Below are 22,144 nucleotides of genomic sequence, written 5' to 3' on the forward strand. Positions count from 1 at the left end.
TATTATCTAAAAGTTTTCTGTCTTACTGAGCTACCCCCTTTCTTACCCTGGAGACAGCAGGCTTTTCTTGTGGCATAATTTTTGTCTGTGCTGACTGGCATTTCTGGAACACTGTCTCCTCCAGCACCCAGTCTGGGATACATGAGGCAAAAAGAAAACTCAAGGAACACACCACTATGTGATTCTTCAGATAGAGAGATCCCAAGCCAGTCTGCCTTCTCTCCACCATGCAGAGTCTTTTCCTGTTGTTGTTTTTTTATATAATGTCCAGGGTTTATAGTTGCACTTAGTGGGAGAAATAAGGAGAATTGAGTCCATTTGTCCAGAACCAGAACTTTATAGTTGTCTTTTTAGCAGCTTTGTAACGAGGTAGTTACAATTTCACAACTGCCGTATGTAACAAAAGCAAATGTGCACCAACCAGAAACTCATTTACAGAGGCACACTATCTCCAGAGAGGAGATGTTTCCAGGGACATGGCAACCAACGTGCCGTATGTTGTTTATTTGTTAATCACTTCCCAACTCTGGCTTTATTGATAACATCACTTCTGAGTGTCACAGCAGCCCGCATGCCTCAGCTGTGATAGTTTGCTCCCTTGCTGTTCAGTATTTATCATGGTGATGTTGACTCCCTGCCCTTTTCTCCAACTGTTTCTGAAAAATAACACTCTATGTTTTCATAATTGCATTCATGTTATCCTACCACTTGTCCTCCACACCTCTATACCATGATTTTTCATCTTTCCTTACCTGGACTTTGCCATTCGCCTACATTTTAGGTGGATGATCTCCTTCTAGTTTAAGCCACAGGCTATGCATTTGCCCTGCACCTTGTGTGTGAGATATTTTATTTTTGTTTTCAGTCCCGCTGTCTTCCTCAAAACAACATTCCAAGAACTGGCACAGAGGGTGCAACTCACTCAACCTCTAACCAGGCTGGAAAAGTAGACCTATTAGCCGTGACATCTATAAAATATAAAACAACTTCAAATGCAAACCCAGATTGTGGTCTTTCTTTTTCCCAATATTTTTTTCATGATCTACAGGAATATTTGGAAACGTCTCCACTTGCCTTTCAAGACACATTCCACATTCTCTTGTTTTCCTCCTACCTCATTAGTCACTCCTACACAGCTTCTTTTGACGGCCCCTCCCCTTGAACTCTTGTTGGAAGATGGCAGGACTTAATTGTTGGTCCTCTTCTCTTTAACAGTCACTTCCTTGATGTTCTCCAGTCTCACGGCTTTAAGTACCATCTATGTACTAATGATTCCCAAATTTCTATCTCCAGCTCAGACCTCTCCTCCAAACTCCAGAACCACATATCCAATTTCCTACTCAGCATCTCCAAATGAATGTCTAATAGACTTCTCAAACTCCAATTGTCCAAAATTGCACTCCTCTTTCCCTTCAAACTTGCCCTACCTATAGCCTTCCCCATCACAACAGATGGCCCCACCATCCTTCCAATTGCCCAAACCTTAGATTTATCCCTGACTCCTCTTTCTCGCACATTCCCACATTCAATTCATGAGCAAGTTCTACTGGTTCTACCTCCAAAATGTATCCTGCCTCTCCTCGTCATTTCCACTGCTGTCACTCTAATCCAAACCACCATCATCTTTCACCTGGATTACTGCAAGAGCTTCCTAGTAAAAGTCTCCCTTCTTCTATCATTGCCCCATCCCCCAGAGCATCTTCTTAACATTGCTATCACAGTGATCTTGTGAAAATGCAAATAGGGTTATGTCATTCCTCTGCTCTAAACCCTTCAGTGGCTCCCTATTTGATTCAGAGTAAAAGCCAAGCCCTTTATAATAGCTGCCAAGTCCCTACATAATCTACCCTCATTCTCTGACTTCCCTACTCTTTCCCTGGCTCACTTCATTTTACCCACAATAGCCTCCTTACTGTTCTTGGAGCAATCCACACATGCACCCCACCAAGACCTTTGCGCTGGCTGCTCCCATTGCTGGGATGTTCTTACCCTAAACATATGCTTGGTTAACTCCCTTACCTCTTTGCTAAAATCACACTTTTCCAGTAAACCATATTCTAACCAACCTATGTACTACTACAATCTACACCACCCCCACTAGCACACTTGATCTCTCACTGGGCTCTATTTGTTTTTTGCTGTTATTGTTTTTTTCCATAACATATTACCTCCAAACATAACATATAATTTATTTCATGTTTACAGTTTTGTTTTGTTTTTTTACCTATTTCCACTCTTAGAATATAAGCTATATGAGAGCGGGGCTCTTCTGTTTTGCTCATTGAAGAATCCCAGGCACCTAGAAAGTGTTTCCTAAGGATTCAATAAATATGTGTTGATTAAAGGAATTACTTCATTACCTTAATTCCTCAACTATTCAGAGGATATTTATCTGGAAATCTTAGTTTAAAACAAAATCATAGAAGTGAGATCATGTAGCACCTAAGTTTAAAAGGCTTTGTATAACCAAAATTGGGGCCTAAAAATACTAAAACCCTGAAATTCGTAACTTTACTCAGAAGAGAAATCCTTGGGAGCAAAATGTATGCACTCATATTATACATACAGCTCCAATAAACTTGGTTAACCTGTATTCTAAGTCTAAAGGATCAGAAGCAGGATACTATGTTTGTGCAAGGGAAGGAGACGGGACAGACACCTAGAGGGCAGCAAGCAAGGAGTGACAGCTTCTGGGCGGTAGGGAAGAGTCAGGCAAGTAAAACATAAAAAGGCAGAACTTCAAAAAAAAAAAACAAAGCGACACTGGGGCATTTGGTATTGAAGCATAATCCACGTACTTCAAAATCGCCATATTATAATACGGATGCTAACGTGTTCAATACATTGAGCCTCAATCATTAAGTAAAAGGAAAATGATACTCAGCGTACTTTAGAAAAGGAGTTATACGAAATACCACTTATAAATACCATTAAATACCATTTCCACCAGAATTACTAAATTACGCCAAGTTTGGAGGATTAATTGGGATAAACTTGAGATTTATTCCAATTAAATTTGAAATTAACTTCTCTATGATGCTAAATAACTGAAGACTCACTGTAAATAACTATCCCGTTTGGCTTTCAGCCATTTGTTTATTGTTGTATATCCAGAAATTAATCTTGTGTTCTAAAACAGAGCAGTCTGATCAACTTTGTTTCAGCAGGTTTTCAGAACTCTGGGTAATTTGAGGCTATTATAATTTAGGAAACATGTAATTGGCCAAAATATTTGGGAAATGGTATGCCCTGAGGAGGTGTGCTGGGATTAGGGCTCAGTTAGAAGACACAAATACACAGGGAGATCAGTTTGGTGCTTTGTGACCACTTAGAGGGGTGGGAGAGGGAGGGTGGGAGGGAGATGCAAGAGGGAAGGGATATGGGGATATATGTATACATATGATTGATTCACTTTGTTGTACAGCAGAAACTAACACAACATTGTAGAGCAATTATACTCCAATAAAGATGGTAAAAAAAAAAAAAAGACAGAAATAACATTTCCCACATTTTCTATCATGAGCCTTTTTTTTCCTTGCACTGTCTATGAACATTACAAGGAACATACTTGAAACACCATTATAGTGGAAAGGCAATGGGGTTTCATCCCAACTTGGTCCCTGGCATTTACCAGCCTTGTGACCCTGGACGGATAATTTAACTTTTCTAAACCTCCGTTTCCTTATTGTAAAATACAGATAATAGCAGCTATCTTACCGTCTTCATGAAAAGTAATTTGAAGATATGTATCAAAGCTCTTAAACCTCTTCACACACATTAACTAATTTTAGTTCTATGGATATCTCTGTCCTAAGGAAGTAATCTAAAACAAAGGAAAAACTGAATATAAAAGGTGACGGCATCACTGATAACAGCAACAATCATTTTTATATGTCTTAATAGTCCAACAATAAGAAAACACGTATGCTATATGATCCATATGATTTCAGCCAATAAAAATCATATTTACAAAGAATTTTTAATAATCTAGGAAAATGATCATCCTATAAGGTTAATTTTAAGAGGAATGAAATCTTAAAGTATGAGCTCAAACAGGTTAAAAAAATACTCATACCAAAAATACTGTAGGGAAAACACGCTAAAATTTTATGACCATTTATTCCTGGTGATAGGGTTTGCAGAAATAAATTAATAATTATAAGCCAGAAATGCTTTGATTTGCCCCCAATTAAAATGTACTTCAAATCACAGTTCATTACCTTTCATAAGCTCCTGTCATTCCCTCTGGGAAGGAGAAAGACGTGTCAATACGTGTCAACTTGTAACACTCTCAAAAAGAAGCAAAGTGTGTGTGCCTACTGTCAGCTCTCAGCTGCAAGTCAGCAACTGCTCTCACAAACCAAAAGAGAGAAAAGGACGTGGTGAGAGCAACTGCTCTCATGTCACGCCAAGGAGTCGTGCTGCTGTCTCCGATGTCTGCTTTAGCATCTAAACAACAGTGGGACTTTTTCATGTTTTACTTTTCTCCTATAATTTCCCTTATTACTCACCCTTCACTTTTTAAAATCTCTTTTAATTCACTCAATAGAAGTCCTACAAGATAAAACTCCTGTTGATGAAGTTTCTGCTATATAATTGTAAGTAGAGGTCAGCGCATAAAATCAATTTTATGCCTGTGCTGCTTGTCCCGATTCAAAAGAAAGAAATTCAAGTGCTATTCTATTTGTAGAGGCATTCTTCGGTGGCAGAATTTGGCTGCAAAATTCTTTACAGGAAGGTAAAAATCAATAGTAAGTAAATAAATAAAAGAAAACCAAGGTTAGCCAAACTAAAATGGAAAGAAGAGACGCTCCCTTTAGATAATTTCCCAGCATTTAAAAACTCATTCCATCCTATTGTTTTACTTTATTACTGTTCACTCTCACGTCTCCCTAATACCTATACTCTTTCCCTAAAAGTGATGAATAAGATATACAAATTTTTAAATTATTTCCATTTTGCAATTTGACTACTTTATGATTCTCTTTCAGGTAATCCCAAACAACATCAGGCTTAAGTAATGTCCACTTTTGATTTCTGTAAGCTTCTCTGAGGGGCAGTGTCATTGTTTGTTTCTCCTGTGGCTATTTTACCTACTTCTAATGATAGAGGCCAAAAACATACTAACCACCTAAATACAACAGGTGTTTTTTTTTTGTTTTTTTTTTTTGCGGTACACGGGCCTCTCACCGTTGTGGCCTCTCCCGTTGCGGAGCACAGGCTCCGGACGCGCAGGCTCAGCGGCCATGGCTCACAGGCCCAGCCGCTCCGTGGCACGTGGGATCCTCCCGGACCGGGACACGAACCCATGTCCCCTGCATCGGCAGGCGGACTCTCAACCACTGCGCCACCAGGGAAGCCCCAACAGGTGTTTTTCAAATGAACTTTAATATTCATAATCTGTTGAATGTTGAATTCTAAAATGAGCCTCTAAAGTTGTTAAGATAAATATCCCATGAAGTGCTGAAAAGGTATGAAGCAAAACACTAAAGATAATGGAAAATTCAACTGAGGAAAAGATAAGGTGCATTCACAAGCTGATAACGTACAGAAGATGAAAGAGCACAATAAAACTGTCTTCTATTCCCAGTCAACCAGCTGGCCTCTAAGTCTGGCCATGCTTCGGAGATCTGCCCTATAGATGAAGCCGCCTTATTATATGGTCCCGTCAGTATTCTCTGTAATTGCACATTTTTGTATCAATAGGGGGCTTCCCATTTATGCTCTGATGACCTGGGTAATTAAATAGGGATTCCTGGTCTAAGTATTTCAATTATTTTCCATAAATAAAATGTAAAACTTGGTTACTGATTAGAAAGCTCTAACTCTCACAAATCAGATCTTCAAGTACCACCAAGGAAGATTTTACAATGAGTCTGCTGCATGCAACTACCTTAACATCAACACAGACACTTAACTACTCTCAAGCTGTCTTCAGTTTTTGACATGAAAAAATTTATATTGCCATATCATCTAATTAGTTGATGAGGAAAATATAAGAATTCAATACAAAACATTATCAAAAGGCAGATGGTAGTATAATGATAGAAAAGTTGTTTAAGAGAGTGAACAAATCCTCAGCATGAAAAATTGCTAGAGTTTATAGGTTTTCAGGACCATTTTCTTGCTCTGGTGTATTTGTCTGAGAGGCTTGTCTTAAGAGAACACTGACCCCACAGAGGTACCAGACAAATTCATCACTGATAAAACTAAACTGGCTAACTATGAAACCAAAAAGTGCATCAGTAGGATGGGGATGTTGATACCACTATCAGTCAGCCATCAGCATCCATGGTCAAAACCATATACACAGTATCTTTCGAAACTCATTTAAATGATAGTACATTTCCTGATCTGTATGGTGCTCATCAATTCTCTAGAGATAGCTTTCTTTTTTCTCAAAAATTAGTATAATGAGGGCTTCCCTGGTGGTGCAGTGGTTGAGAGTCCGCCTGCCGATGCAGGGGACACGGGTTCGTGCCCCGGTCCGGGAAGATCCCACATGCTGTGGAGCGGCTGGGCCCGTGAGGCATGGCCGCTGAGCCTGCACGTCCGGAGCCTGTGCTCCGCAACGGGAGAGGCCACAGCAGTGAGGGGCCCACGTACCGCAAAAAAAAAGAAAAAAAGAAAAAAGAAAAAATTAGTATAATGAAGACCTAAATGAACAGCATTTTAAATATCTTTAGGTAACAATATTTGAAGGATAAACCAAAATTTCAGAATTTATCCTTTTCACCATTTTCTGAAATTACCTTTGTCTATTACATCCACAAAAGCAATAATATGCTCTAGGTACTATAAATGAAAAACTCAGCTTTCTTCCTTCTTCCCTACCGTGTTTCTCTCCTCTGAGTCTCCTTTACCACTCACACAGAATGCTTCACTTTTGACAGTTCTGCTCACCAAATGTGGTAGGGGAGTTCACCAAAACAGCAAGCAAGTCTCTGATACCAGCTGGGTGTCCTACAATTTAACTCCGTTCCGACACTATCTACCCAGAGATAGCATCAGATCTCACAGGTAAAGGGCTCAGTCCCCCAAGGCTGCATCCCTCACCCCTATTCCAGATTCCAGTGGCAAACTCAGGTTATCACTTGTGTTCTTAACCAATCAAGCTATAGATCAGAGGTTCCAACTACCCTCTCCTCAGGTTCGATTAGTTAGCTAGAGGAACTCACAGAACTCAGGGAAACACTTACTTACATTTATCAGTTTATTAAAGAATATGATAAAGGATATAGATGAACAGACAGATGAAGAGATACAGAGGGTGAGGTCTGGAAGGTCCCGAGTACAGAAGCTTCTGTCCCTGTGGAGTTGGGGTGTGTCATGCTCCCGGCTGTGGATGTGTTCACCAACTTGGAAGCTCTTTGAATCCCCTACTATTGGGATTTTGTGGAGGCTTCCTAACATAGCCATGATCAATTATTAAATCCATTTCCAGCCCCTCTCCCCTCCCTGGAGGATGGGGGTGGGTAGGGCTGAAAATTCTAAGCTTCTAATCATGGCTTGGTCTTTCTGGTGACCAGACCCCATCCAGGAGCCATCTAGAAGCCCACCCAGAGTTGTGTCAGTAGAACAAAAGACGTTCTTAGTACTTTGATCACTTAGAAATTTACAAGCGTTTCAGGAGCCCTGCATCAGGAGCAGGGTCAGAGACAAACATTAGGACAATAGATGCTCCTGGTGTTTTTATCATTTAGGAAATGACAAGAGTTTTAGGAGCTCAGTGCCAGGAACAGGGGACAGAAATCAATATACATATATATTTTTTCTATTATCTTACAGGTATTTTCTCAAAATAAGGCCTTGTAACCAAACAAAAGGGCACTACCACACGTATTCAGCCTCTGTCCTCATCACAGGCACTACCTGACCCATGTTCTCTAAGATACCTCAACCACCTAGTTAGTAAAGCATGGATTACACTGACGTAAATGCATACTAGATGGTCTCTCAGTTCATTCAAGGTCTTTGATCATATTTGACTTCTGCGGAAACCTGCCTACCCTCCCTAAAACGCCACCACCCCTCAATTTCTTCCCCTGTTCTCTACTTTGTTTTCCTTCAGTAGTCTTACCACTATCTGACACTGTAGTATAGATGTGTCTGTTCCCTGACTCCTTCACTCCATATCCTCTTACCTTTGGCCTCATAGCCTTTTTTACCACCTAACTTCTCCTGTTTCGTTCACCACTGTGTTCCTTATCACCTGGAACAGTATCCAGCACACAGTAGGTACTCAACAAATAGTTTTTTGAAGGACTGACTGAACTAATTAATGTCTTCCCAACTAATATGTAAATTCATGAGGTCAGGATCCATGTCAGTTTTTCTTAATAACCTATCCCCAGCAAGAATGTCTGGCACATGGAAAGTGGAGAGTAAAATCTCTGAACGAATGAATGAACAGTAGGAAAGGAGAGGGCTCAGATCATATCCTTTTCTTACAGCACATTTGGGTTGAGGAAGGAGGAAAGGAGCGTGACACAGGGAGAAAGAGAAGGGTAGAGGAGTGACAAAAGTAGCCTCGGCAAGGGACCCGAGAGACAGAACTTTCTTATATCTCAGGTTTGTTTAAAGAGTTTATAAAGAAAACACATAAGGTTTAAGAACTCAACTTTTTCTGTAACATGTTCAATAAGTAGCCAATCAATAAGTAAAAGAATAAGGCTGTCAGAGCCTGAACACGAGGCAAGACACTAATGCCTTCATCTGAGGTTTAAACAGAATTGAAATGTCATATACAGTATCAAGAATCAAATTATCAAGTTCCAAGCAACGTCTACTTCCCATCAAAGGTCTCTTCTATTTGTCTTCAACATCTCTAACAATTAAGCCTTTTCTAAGGGCCTTTAAAAAGTACTTCCCCATTTAATTAAAAGAGAGGTTCTTGAACTTCCAACCAATTTATAGGTCATAATCCTATTGAGCAAGTCATTCTATTTAATATGCCTACATCTTACAGTTTTATTCCATAAAAGGGTTTTCGGAAAATTATACTACTCATTTTAAGAATGCTTCAGTGCAATTAACACATGTTCCTCGGTTTCTATGGCAACAATTACAGGGGCCAGGCTCTTGACCACCATTTGTGTGTAGAGAGGCACCAACATTCCTCCTTGAGAATACACCCTTGCCCCCACAATTTCACAGGCAAGGGCTGGACCACCATTAAGACATACAGTCTTGTTTGGCTATCAAATGAGGATGTAATTTTCCTCCATGTTCGGCTAAGTCCAGAGTCATATAACTCTTCATCTACCCAACAATACAGCATAGTAGCACTCCAGGTAGCTATCGAAAAATATGACTTCAAGACATTGCTACCCAATTTTATCAATTATCAGCAGCTTAGATGTGAAAAAACAGTATTTATGGAAGAGTTTCTGAAAGAGAAGTAATCCATCTGTTTCTAAAACAGCCTAAAATCTATCTCAGGATTAAATTAAACAATGAAAAAATCTGTATATTAGATTGGCCCCCAGGAGAAATACTCTCTTTCAGTGTCCCTTTGGCATTATGCTGTCAAGATATATTGAGAGCCCTATGAAACCCGTTGCTGAATTCGCTGTTGGGATATTGTGGAGGGTATTGTTCATCATGCTGCACAGTATCTTCTCCATGAGGTTGAAGAAGTCAACAGGTCCCAGTATCATCCTATTTAATATGCTTACTTAGCATACTAATAGCTTGATTAATTGTTCTTCTCTGGCAGAAATAATTTTTTTTTTTGTAAATACTGAATAATGAAATAACTGTGCTTCCTTTTTGGAGCTGACCATGAAAAAATCATAGCTTTAATGGTCATGTTAGAAAAGAAGAAAAGTTTAAAATTAATTATCTAAGTTTCCTTTTTAAGAAGCCAGAAAAAGAGAGCAAGTTAAACCCAAAGCTAGTAGGATAAATGGGGTAAAAAAGCACAAATCATTGAATTTCTCAAACAATAGAGAAAATCAACTAAAAATTGGTTCTTTTAAAAGATTAACAAATTGAGAAGCTCCTAGCAAGACCAGCCAAGAAAAAAGAGAGCAGACAAAAATTACTAATATAAGATATGAAGGAGGAAACATCACTATATATCCTAAGGACATTAAAAGGATAATAAGAGAATACTAGGGACAATTCTATGCCAATAAATTTGATAACTTAGATGAATGGACAAATTCCTTGAAACAACTTATTAGAACTGACATAGAAGAAACAGAAAACCTGAGTGGTCTTCTATGTATTAAAGAGATTGAATTTGTCACCAAAAAACTTCCCACAAAGACTACTCCTGGTCAGAAGATATCTATAAAACATTATAAGAGGAAATAACACCAATATTACACCACTCTTTTAAAAATAGGGGAAACAGAGAAAAAAGAAATGTTTCCTGGTTCAAGGAAGTCCATTCTCACCCCTTGTGTTCAACTTTGTCCTGGCAATCCTAGCCAAGGCAGTAAAGCAAGAAAAATACATAATACAAGACATAAAGATCAGAAAGAATAAGCAAAACTGCCAGTATTCACAGACAATAAGATTGTCTAGATAAAAAATCCTCAGGAATCTACAAAACAACTACTAAAACTGAATAACTTTCCCAAAGTTACACCATTAATAAAATCAAAACTGGAATTTGGAGCTTCCCTGGTGGCGCAGTGGTTGAGAGTCCGCCTGCCGATGCAGGGGACACGGGTTCGTGCCCCGGTCCAGGAAGATCCCACATGCCGTGGAGCGGCTGGGCCCGTGAGGCATGGCCACTGAGCCTGCGCGTCCGGAGCCTCTGCTCCACAACGGGAGAGGCCACAACAGTGAGAGGCCCGCGTACAGCAAAAAAAAAAAAAAAAAAAAAAAACACTGGAATTTGAAACAAAACGGTCTGGCTCCCAAACTCTTAACGCCTACACTATGCTTTCTACTTAGAGAAGAGCATGCAGCTACACTTGTATTAGCCCACAAATCTCAACACAGCCCCTACAGTATGTATTTGTAGTCTCATTTGATGCTTTGGAAACAGAGGTTCAGAAAGATTAATAACTTCACCAAGATCACATGGCTAAAGGGTTGGAAGTGGCAGAATTTGAATCCAGGTCTGGCAGATGTTACAACAAAGTTGATTTGAAAATATCATGCTTTCCAGATTGGATAAGGAAACAATGAAAAGATCCAGATCCAGATGATAAGGCCCTAAAACAAAGCAGTAGAATACAAAGGCCAAGAGAAGAACTGGTGACTGGTTAGGTACAACAAGGGACATAGGAAAGGGAAGACAAAGGTGATGCATAGTTTTGAGAATGAGAGTGGTAGTGTCATTAATAAAACAGGAAAGTAAGGAGGAGGAACTAATGGAAAAGGAAGTTAAGGAAGATGAAGTCAGTTTTAGACAAGCTGAGTATCAACTTGTTAGGTTAAGGATAGCTTTGACAGCAAATGATAGAAAACCTAACAAAGAGTGGTTTCTAGAAATAGGGTGTGTTTTTCTTGACAACAAAAAAGCTGAAGGTAGGCAACTATTGATCTATTCAGAAGCTGAACAAAGTCAGAATTGGGGTCTGTATTTCTCCTGGCCCTTCCTTCTGGGATTACAATATGGTTGCCATAGGCCCAGGCTTTAGGTAGTAATTCCACGCAGAAGGAAGAGAGCAAAGGAGTGTCAAGTACATCTGTATCTTTCATCAGTAAGGCAAAAACTACCCTAGAAGCCTCTAGCAGACTTTTGCTGTGTCTTATTGGCCAGAAGTGTATCATGTGGGTACCTAACCTCTAGGGAGGCTGGGAAGATAAGTATTTTATTTTTCTTACCTCTCTAGCAAAGGCAGATGAAGGAAAACCATGTCTGCCCCCAATATTAATGGAATATTTGATGTGGGAATATCCAACAGAGAGACAGAAATGCATCTGGTCTAGAAGATAAACCAAGGATACTGAGTGTAAGTAATCTGCTCAGCTAAAGCACAGGAAATGGATTGGTGCTCCAAGGAAGAGTGTGCGCAAAGAGAAAAGAAGGTAGTAATAGAGCTTGGTTTTTCTGTTCACGCAGGGGAAGCAAGCAATGCACATGGATGCAGCTGAGTAAACACGGTACCCCGGCGCCGCCACTCCAGCCAGATTGTTTGCTTTCGTATGTTTGGCTGGGTCTTTCCCTGTCACCCTCCCTACCCAATTCGTTCCATCCTCTTTCTCTTCCCTCAGTCTCTCCGTATTCCCAAGACGGTCTCTCCTCTCCCATTCCCTCAACTGTGAATTGAAGGTACTAGAGGGAAAATTCACTCTTTGTTGCCACTGTTTAAGTGCATAACAAAGGATCTAAATCTGACTAAAGAAAAACTAGCTACGTTGGGGTTGGGGAGCTGGAACAAGATAAGAAGCAGCTACTCTGGAAGGGCTATGGAATCTTATAAACTCATAGGAAATTCAAACTAAAAGGGATCTTCCAATCCTGCCCTCACTGGAGGAGACTGAAGTCCATTTTGGGGAACCCAAACTAAGACAGTGAGGCAGAATTTGCTTTGCTGAGCACCACTCTTCCTCTGATGACTCTTTTGGGCTCCCAGGCTGTGTCCAGGAGACTAGGCTGCAGGATCAAGAGTGGGACGGACCAAGTACCTTTCTCTGAGGCCCATTGCTCTGCGAGCACACCATCCCCCATGTGCTTCTCATCTGAGGGAGTCCAGCTCTGGCTGAACCTTTCCTTTCCTAAAATCCTGAAAGGACAGGTAGAACCCGCACCACAGAATTTAACCCTGGTTACATATTAGGGTGTGTTGTCCTCTAATTGCTCCACACATATGTCGCGCTCCCATGTTTTGGAGCTACAATGAGATGTCCCTCGAGAAGCTGTAGATAAGATAGCGGCAAGTATCTTTACTTTTAAACTTGAAAGTATTAAAGTTTAAAAACAGTATATTGCTAACATCACAAAAAGAGAGCACTTGACATTCTGTAACTCATAATGCAAGTAACACTTCTGAGAAGGATTGTTGCCAAAAAATCATATCTAAATCCAATCAAGCTCTAGATCTAAATACCAATTTACAGGAAATACAGGGGACAGGGACTTCCCTGGCAGCACAGTGGTTAAGAATCTGCCCGCCAATGCAGGGGACATGGGTTCGAACCCTGGTCCTGGAAGATCCCACATGCTGCAGAGCAACTAAGCCCATGTGCTGCAACTACTGAGCCTGTGTTCTAGAGCCTGTGAGCCACAACTACTGAGCCCACATGCCACAACTACTGAAACCCATGCACCTAGAGCCCGTGCTCCACAAGCCCATGCTCCACAACAAGAGAAGCCACCGCAATAAGAAGCTCGAGCACTGCAACAAGGAGTAGCCCCCGCTCACCGCAACTAGAGAAAGCCCGCACCCAGCAATGAAGACCCAACACAGCTAAAAATAAAAATAAATTAAGAAATTAATTTTAAAAAAAGGAGGACTTCCCTGGTGGCGCAGTGGTTAAGAGTCCGCCTGCCAATGCAGGGGACACGGGTTCGTGCCCCGGTCCGGGAAGATCCCACATGCTGTGGAGCGGCTGGGCCCGTGAGGCATGGCCGCTGAGCCTGCGCGTCCGGAGCCTGTGCTCCGCAACGGGAGAGGCCACAACAGTGAGAGGCCCGCGTACCGCAAAAAAAAAAAAAAAAAAAGGAAATACAGGGGACAAAGGGACATATTAAAAGACACTAAAATTCAGACAGTAGAAGTATACCTGTTTTGGGACTTCCCTGGTAGCGCAGTGTTTAATAGTCCACCTGCCAATGCAGGCGACACGGGTTCGATCCCTGGTCAGGGAAGATCCCACATGTCACGGAGCAACTGAGCCCGTGTGCCACAAGTATTGAGCCTGAGCTCTAGAGCCTGCGAGCCACAACTACTGAGCCCGCGTGCCACAGCTACTGAAGCCTGTGCACCTAGACCCCGTGCTCCGCAACAAGAGAAGCCACGGCAATGAGAAACCCACGCACCACAACTAGGAGTAGCCCCCGCTCGCCGCAATTACAGAAAAGCCTGCGCAGCAACAAAGACCCAACGCAACCAAAAAAAAAGACAAAACCTGTTTCTTCAACAAATTTATCACAAGGAAGAAAAAGAGAGAGCTAGAGGGAGAATCCAGAGATTAAAAAAAGACCTAGAGATATATCAACTAAATACAACTTATTTGGATCCTAATACAAACAGACTTCAAAAAAAAAAAGAAGAAAAGTTATGAGATAAATGGGGAAATTTGAACTCTAGATATTTGATCATATTAGGGAATTAATGTCATATTTTTAAATATATGACAATGGTATTTTTTATTGAGTCCTAGCTTTTAGAGATATATTTCAAAATATTTACAGAGGAAATAATACTAAAAGGGACTTGCAACAAAATAGTCCTGGGAGTGGTGGGGGACAAGTGGGGGTATGAATAAAACAAGATTGGATATGAGGTGATGACTCTTGGAGGGGGAGGGGGTAGGACAAGAGAATTATTATACTCTTCTCTCTTCTCTTTGTGTATTTTGAAATTTTCCATAATAAACTTTTAGAAATAAAAATTAGAATAGAGCTATGCCATGTCATTTCTTAAAAAGTATTCACATCAGCCAAGAAAACGAAGAAGGAACAGCAGAGGCAGACGCTGGTGCCCACTCAAGCCCTTTCCAAGGCAAAGGGGGCCAGTGCGAGGCCTTGCCCTCATGGTGGCAGACGCTACTCCATCCTTGGGGAGGAGGATGCCTCTGGCCATCTCACCCTGATCCCATAAGCACTTTCTACAATCAGGGAGCTGCACTGAAGCTGGAGATAAAATGATGACTACAATACAATACAGCAATACATCAAGTGACACACAAAACGGAGTCAATAGGCAATTGCAATGAAGTCTGACTTGTGCTATTACATTGTTGGACAAAGCGTGCTATGAGAGCACATAGAATGGTCCTCTAACTGGAAGAGGTGACGGCCAAACTGTCCTGAAGGATTCCCTGAATTATCTTCTGATTACAATTCAGTTCCCAGGCTCTGTCGCTCTAAGAGAATGAGCTGGCCATAAGTTATAAGTGTCCTGATCTCCTGGCAGCTTTGCTTCTCATTGTAAATGCACAACATGGCCTTCTAATAACAATTGGATTTCCATACAGCTTGCCCAGAGAAGGAATACATTAGCCAAAAGATGTCAGTATCCACTTCTCTGATGTTATTTTCAAACTAATGAACTGTCTTTCTGGTTTTTACAGGCTCTGAGAGTTTGGTGCCTATGTATCTGTCCCTGAAAAAAATGTATTAATTCTTGATGTGCTGACAAGTCAGCATTCCAAGATTGTAAGACCAGTCCTGAACCCTGGGTAATGTCATCCCTTGGGACCTGCCTGGGTAGATAGACATCAGCCCTCCCCAGCGATAGCCTTCTGCTCTGCGTGCTTCTTTGATCTTCTATATTCCTCAAGGCTGGGACCACGTCTGATGCTTCTTTGATATCTGAGTCATCCTCTTTCACCATGTCTGCTATGAAGCATTCTGGTTTTTAACAAATTTGTTCCTTGATTTCTTTCACTCTCATTCAACCCAGTCAAAAATAGCTAACTCAATATCTATTTGGGGATCAAATCAGATGCACAGACACTATGTAAGGGGCATTTTTAGAAACATTAATAATTTTTAAATTCCTCGGCTGTTTTTAAAGATGACAACTTTTCTACACATCCATATCATGTTAGCTTCATTTTCTGCTTGGGTCTGTCATCACCAGTGGTCCCCAAACAACCCAATCAGCCAAGGACCTCCCTTGACACTATACTTCTAACTGAAGAACAAGAAACCAAACATTGTGAACTCCTTCCCAGACAAAGACAACTTTCATCTCCAGTGGTTTCTCTGTCAATGGCTTACGTAGATTCTTTCACCTGTAAAAGGGGATGGCAAACTTTTTCTTCAAAGATCCACAGAGTAAATACTTTAAACTCTGTGGGCCACACAGTCTCCTGCCATTGTAGCGTGAAAGCAGCCGTAGACAATACTTAAGCGGATGAGCGTGGCTGTGTTCCAATAAAACTGTGCTTATGGACATTGACATTTGAATTTCATATCAATTTCATGGGTCACAAAAGATTAGTCTTCTTGTGGTTTATTTCCAACCATTCAGAAATGTAAAAAACATTCTTAGCTCAGGAGACACAGGGGCAGCGGCTTGATCTGGCCCATTGGCCACAGTTTGCCAACTCCTGCCCCATAGTGATGAATATTGGCAACAATTCACTATATGTATTGTGAATATGAGTGGTCCCTTCATAACACTCCCTTACCAACCATGAGAATTATGACCTATAATGGTTCTTAAATTCACAAGTGGCAAAACTTAAAATCTTATGGAAAAAATATTTTCACTAATGTTAAAAAACAATGGTCAACACATTTTTTAAAAAGGCATTTTACATCCCAAATAGTGGGGTACTACGTAATACATTTCTAGTTACCATCCCTGCTCAGAAAAAAATTGTAAGATCAATGAGGTAGTACTAAGCTTGGTTTTTTGGGGGGGGTTTTTTTGCGATACGCAGGCCTCTCACTGTTGTGGCCTCTCCCGTTGCGGAGCACAGGCTCCGGACGCGTAGGCTCAGTGGCCACGGCTCACGGGCCCAGCCGCTCCGCGGCATGTGGGATCTTCCCGGACTGGGGCACGAACCCGTGTCCCCTGCATCAGCAGGCAGACTCTCAACCACTGCGCCACCAGGGAAGCCCAGCTTGCTTTACTTTAACAATATTGTCTGTTGAGACTTTTTTCAATGTATTTTTATCCATCCGAATGCTCAATGTCTTTCTGATTTTATAATTAGTATTTGTACACTCTCACCTTCTGGGTCCCACCATAGTCCAAGAACTTGGATGCTTGATACATAAAAAGCTTTGGGTTTTCTTTCTTCACCCTAATCCACGTATCTGCATACTTTTAACCCACCTCCCCACATGCAAGCTTATATAGCATTGCCTGTCTAAGACAACTTCCTAGGCACACTTAACGAACATTTCTATGGGATTATTTTCCTTGTTTTTTAAAATTTGTTTCAACGTTCATTACATACATCTTTACTCCTGCAGACTTTCTACTTTAACTCCCCTTTTTATTTTCAACCCCTCAGTTGCTCTTTTTCTAGTTGTCCATGACACTTGCATGATGCAAATATCTAAACTACATTTCCCAGCTGTGGAAAAGGTCCCAGCATCATTTCTCCAAATAGGACATCAAGGATCACTGTACCATTTCCTCTTTGTTTATGTGTGTGCTTGAAAATGTCCATAATCAGGAGTTTTAGAAAAATAGAGTATATGTTCCTGTGTTCTTGATTTGATTACAAGAGGAATTTGTGGTTGAGAAGAAATGAGCATATTTATATGCCACACCTGTGTGTCTTTGTTCACATTGCTCCCAGAATTCTCTGCTTGATAAAGTTCCCCTCGACCTCCACGGACCAGGTAGGAACCTGTGGGAAGCATACCTGGCAGAGCTGAAGACTCTCTCCTCTGCATTCCCAAAGCATCTCACACATCTCCATTAAAGCACTTATCGTTGCATTGTGGTTAGTTGTTTATGTAGCTGTCCCACCCCTACCCGCCCACCCCCTCCTTCAATAAGCAACGCTCATCTTTCTTTTCCTGCTTCCCCAGTGCCCAACACAGTGCCTGGGAACAGAGCATCAAGACTGCATTTCTCAGAAATATCGAGGGCAGTGTCCCAAAAGGAATGACTTCAGCGGCCTTCCCCAGACAACTTCCACCAGCACCCTTAATCTTCCTCCTCCCCTAAAAAGTTAACAATCTAAGTAAAAATGCAACTTCAAAACAAGTACCTCAAGGCCCCCTTACAATGAGACTGCCACTCCTAAACTCTCCTTCAAAGGAATTCTAGCACCGACACTGTGGAAAATGCAAGGTTCTTTTAAAACCACAAAATAATATGCTCACATGGCACTTCACAGTTTTCAAATTACTTTCATGATAATTTTTTCTTTCATTTGGCCCACTAATCCTTGGTAAGACAGTGCTATCCTCATTTTTCAGACACTCAAGGAAATAAAAGTGACATGTCCAAGATCAGAACTTGTGACTGGTGACAGCTCTGGGCTTAAAACCCTTAATTTATTGATCTGTCTGCTCTCCTGAGCTCCAGGAATGCTAGGTTCAGTATCTATGGAGGATTCCACCCCCAGCTCCACCCCCATAGGTTTCTCCCCATAATGGAATTATAGTATTAGATTAGATTGTGGCATTATGTTCTAAAAATCCATTCCAAACAAAAACGTTTGGGCAAATACACATTATGAAAAGAAATGTGTTAGTCACCTTGTGTTAGCTTGTGTTAGTGTTAGTACTGCTCTAAGATTTTTGCTTAAGTATTTATTGACTAAAGGGCTGCCTGTGAATTACTAACTGTTCAAAAAATGGCATGCCAAGAATTTCTGCAAATAGAAATATGCAGTCTATTATCTGAAAAATTCACTCATGAGGATAGCATTATTATTTATAAGTACAAGAACTTGATTTTCTCTTCTTTGATAATTCATCTTTCCTAAACTTTTTTTTTGTTTTTTGCGGTACGCGGGCCTCTCACCGTTGTAGCCTCTCCCGTTGCGGAGCACAGGCTCCAGACGCGCAGGCTCAGCAGCCATGGCTCACGGGCCCAGCCGCTCCGCGGCATGTGGGGTCCTCCTGGACCGGGGCACGAACCCGTGTCCCCTGCATCGGCAGGCGGACTCTCAACCACTGCGCCACCAGGGAAGCCCTTTCCTAAACTATTAAATTTAATTTACTTATCACATTAGCAGGCTCTTCACTTATTCATGCTCTTAGTTCCTCTACATAATTCTGTATGAGGAATAACATCCTCATAATAACCATCACTTCAATTCTCTTACTGTGTATTGCATGCGACTCTTCTAGTATTAGCACTATCATCTTAGACATAAACAGGGCACTGCCTGCCAAAAATCTTGCTACTGTGTGGTAATTGAAAGTAAAAATTATTTCTCAGATATATTAAGCTATTCAAATGAGCCACGTTTAGCTTTTCTCAAATTATTTTTTTTCAACAAAGGCCTATAATAGTAAATTATGTAGAGCAGGTCACGCTTAAGATTTTCAAGTTTGATCTGGTTACGAATCTGTTAAGTGTAAAAATTTCAATATGGCAGAGCGTAAAATATTTCACACAAATGCAAATAGAGATGTCATGCAGATAGCTGCAGGACATGAATCACTGCCCTGCTGCATCAAACTCGAAAACCAGAGGCAGTTCACTCTGCAAGATTTCTTACCCAGTTCTTAAAAGTTCAGATGCATCACCTTTTAATCAGGGTAATAAACTATAATTGCTAACATACTGTGTAATGTTTACTGCTAAACCCACAATCTGGACAAACAGAAAATTATGCTGTCAGAGCCTGGAAACAACTGCAGTCCGCTGTTACACACAGCACCCTCCTTAACACAGGGCTGTCGTCGGGAGTTACGACGCTTTATGGTTTTAATTTTTTAGAGTAAGGGTCTCTTCCCGAGAGGCAGAGTATTAAGACGAAAGCAGTCTCCCGCGTGACCTTCCTAACACAGACCTTGGGCAAGCGACTGCGGGGGCAGAAGCTGAAAATTTCAGAAGGCACTTGACATCTCCACTGGGTCCTTCACCCTTGGCTTTCAGGAACAAAAAAAAGCACGTTACTCTGCACCTGCCTTTCCCCCCCACCCTCCTTAAAACTTATTTACCCCTGAGGGTCTGAACAGCCAGATGAAGGTAGGAATCTATTCTTCTGCCCTGTGATGCCAAGGAAAATAAACCCCGACCCGAGCGCGTAGCCGGGAGTCGCGGGGGGCGAGGAGACCGTGAAGGAGGGGCGGGGGGGGGGGGGGGACTGGCGGGGCTGGGGCTTCCCCCACTGCGCCGCAATTTCTCCACCACGTGTGAAAATCTCGTGCACGGGGAGCCCCATGAGAGACCGGGATCTGCGTTCCCTGGTCCCGGGTGCGGACCCTCCGCTCCCTCCCCGCTCGGGGACCCTCGTCCCGCGGCCCCGGCGGGCGTCCCTGCAGCCGTCTCCGGGCAGGGGCAGCGCGCAGAGCCCGGCCCGGCGGGGGCCCTTCCCCGGCTACCTTTTATCCAGGCAGGCGATCCACTCGGCGGAGGAGGAAGAATGGGCAGCGTGCGCAGCGACCATGATGGGCAGCGGCGCGCGGCGTCCCCCGGCTGCGGCGACCTCCCGCGCTCGCTCTGCCGCCGCCTCGTCTCCGCCTCGCCCCCCGCGCGGACCCGCTCCTCCCGGCCCGCCTCGCGCCCAGCGGCCTGCCGGGCTGGGGGCCGGCGAGGGCGAGGGACCCGAGGGGCGGGACGCGGGGACCGCGCTGCACTGCGGCGCCCGGGGGTGGGGAGTCCCGCGGTCCCGCCCGCTTCAGGGAGGGGGCTTGGGGGCGACCCCGGGTGGCAGGCCACCTGCGACTGGTGACTGCTGCGTCTCGGGGAGACCTGAGCCCACCCCTCACCTCGGAGCCTCTGAAGCGTGGAGGGGGGAAGGCGCCGCGGGTGGGGGTGGGGGGACGGGTGTCAGTGTCTATGTATTTTTCATACAGCAAATGCCACTAAAATGGCTGCTGCCTCTCTGTTTCCTTAGAAACCCATTAGTTTCCCTCTGCAGTTGTCAAAACCTGCTGGCGGTTTCTTGCTCACCTTTGCTGTTTCCCCTTTCCAAAGGGATGGAGAGGAGGGCTATCTTGGCTTGGGCTGGGGACGCCCACAGTGGTCTCTGAGTTGTGGAATTAGTTTCCCCCTGAAGGGTGAGGGAGGGCTGGGATGGAACGGAGAGGCAGTGCAGGCATGGTTGGAAGCCCAAAGGGGAGGCCAGTGAGCCAGAATGGTGACCAGTGCTGACTGAGGGTTTGACAGACTGAAGTCGCTGACCTTGAACCTTGAACTTGCTTGGGCTCCCATCACCTGCTTGATCAAACACACACACACACACACACACACACACACACACACACACACACACACTTAAGAATGGGGAGTAGTGGGGCCACAGCAGAACTGAGGTTTGGATTGGGGGCCAAGATCCCACCGCTTGGTGTGACCTGAAAGGCTGGCTGCACATGCCCTTCTTTCCGTGGCTGGAGTGTGGAATGGGTGGCTGGTCACTCCACCTGCCCCTGGGAGATGTACAAAACAAATGATATGCCTAGAAGTTCAGTTACGTTCTGCCAAAAATCAAATTACACACCGATGGTTGCTTAGGAATTTGGGGACAAGTCAAATCTTTTAGACTACTACCGAGCAGTGTTTTGATGTTCATGTTCACTTGGGAACAGACAATGGGGAAAGAGACATAGCATTGCTAACCTCGCTTTGTTTTTTTTTCTCTCCTACCCTCCCCTCACTCCCCTGCTCAGAGGGTGTTCAAGGAGACTGGAGAGAATGAAACAGCAGGTGCATTCTGGCATCTTTTCATCCTAATAAAACTCCTCCAAAGAATCTGCCCTTTCCCCTCTGCTCCATAGCCAGGATCTGGTTTCAGACCTGCCGCAGTTCCCTGAGCAACACCTCCCTGCTCAGTGTTTGTCCCCCAGGTGACCCCCATCCTGTTGATTTCTACCGTGTTTAAGGGAAATAACATTTAAAATGCTATACTATACAAAGATTGCCAAAGGTATTTATGTTGCTTTTTTATGCTAGAGGTATGAAGAAGGAAATGAGTCTCCTATATTTATTAAGATTCATTTATAAAGGTATCAGAGAACTCTTGAGAACATTTCAAGGTCACCAAATGCTTTCCCCAAGATGCCTTTAATCAGAGGATGTTTATAGGTAAGGAGCTAGAGGCCAGAGGAGAAAAGGACTGCGCATGACCTGGCATTACCGGAGGCTTGGAGTTGCCATAGTTTTTAGCTATGACACTAATAATAGTCGTCATTTATTGAACTTCTACTGAGTGTCAGATGCTGTGCAGAGTTCTCTACATGTGTTATTTAATCTTCAGAACATTTTATGAAGCAGAGCCAGAAGGACAGATGTCCAGGGTTACTCCACAAGAAGGGACAAATATTTTTGAAAATGTAATGAACTAGAGAAAATAATATTTATCAGTACTTCCGGGGAGAGTGTTGATTGGGTTGGAAGGAAGATACCGATGACCTGCTTGGAGTGGG

The 22,144-nt window shown here is 42.7% G+C and overlaps 1 protein-coding gene across 1 annotated transcript in view; it reads right to left on the bottom strand.

Moving 5' to 3' along the window:
- RAPGEF4 (Rap guanine nucleotide exchange factor 4) overlaps positions 1 to 20,289 on the bottom strand; it is a 337,054-nt gene extending 316,765 nt beyond the window's left edge. The window contains 1 exon segment of the mRNA XM_032638316.1: positions 20,102 to 20,289. Coding sequence (XP_032494207.1) covers positions 20,102 to 20,166 — 65 coding nt within the window. The 5' untranslated portion in view covers positions 20,167 to 20,289.
- Positions 20,290 to 22,144: the final 1,855 nt, after the last annotated feature.

The sequence above is a fragment of the Phocoena sinus genome, chromosome 7 (assembly GCF_008692025.1).
Source record: "Phocoena sinus isolate mPhoSin1 chromosome 7, mPhoSin1.pri, whole genome shotgun sequence".
NCBI classification, from domain to species: domain Eukaryota; kingdom Metazoa; phylum Chordata; class Mammalia; order Artiodactyla; family Phocoenidae; genus Phocoena; species Phocoena sinus.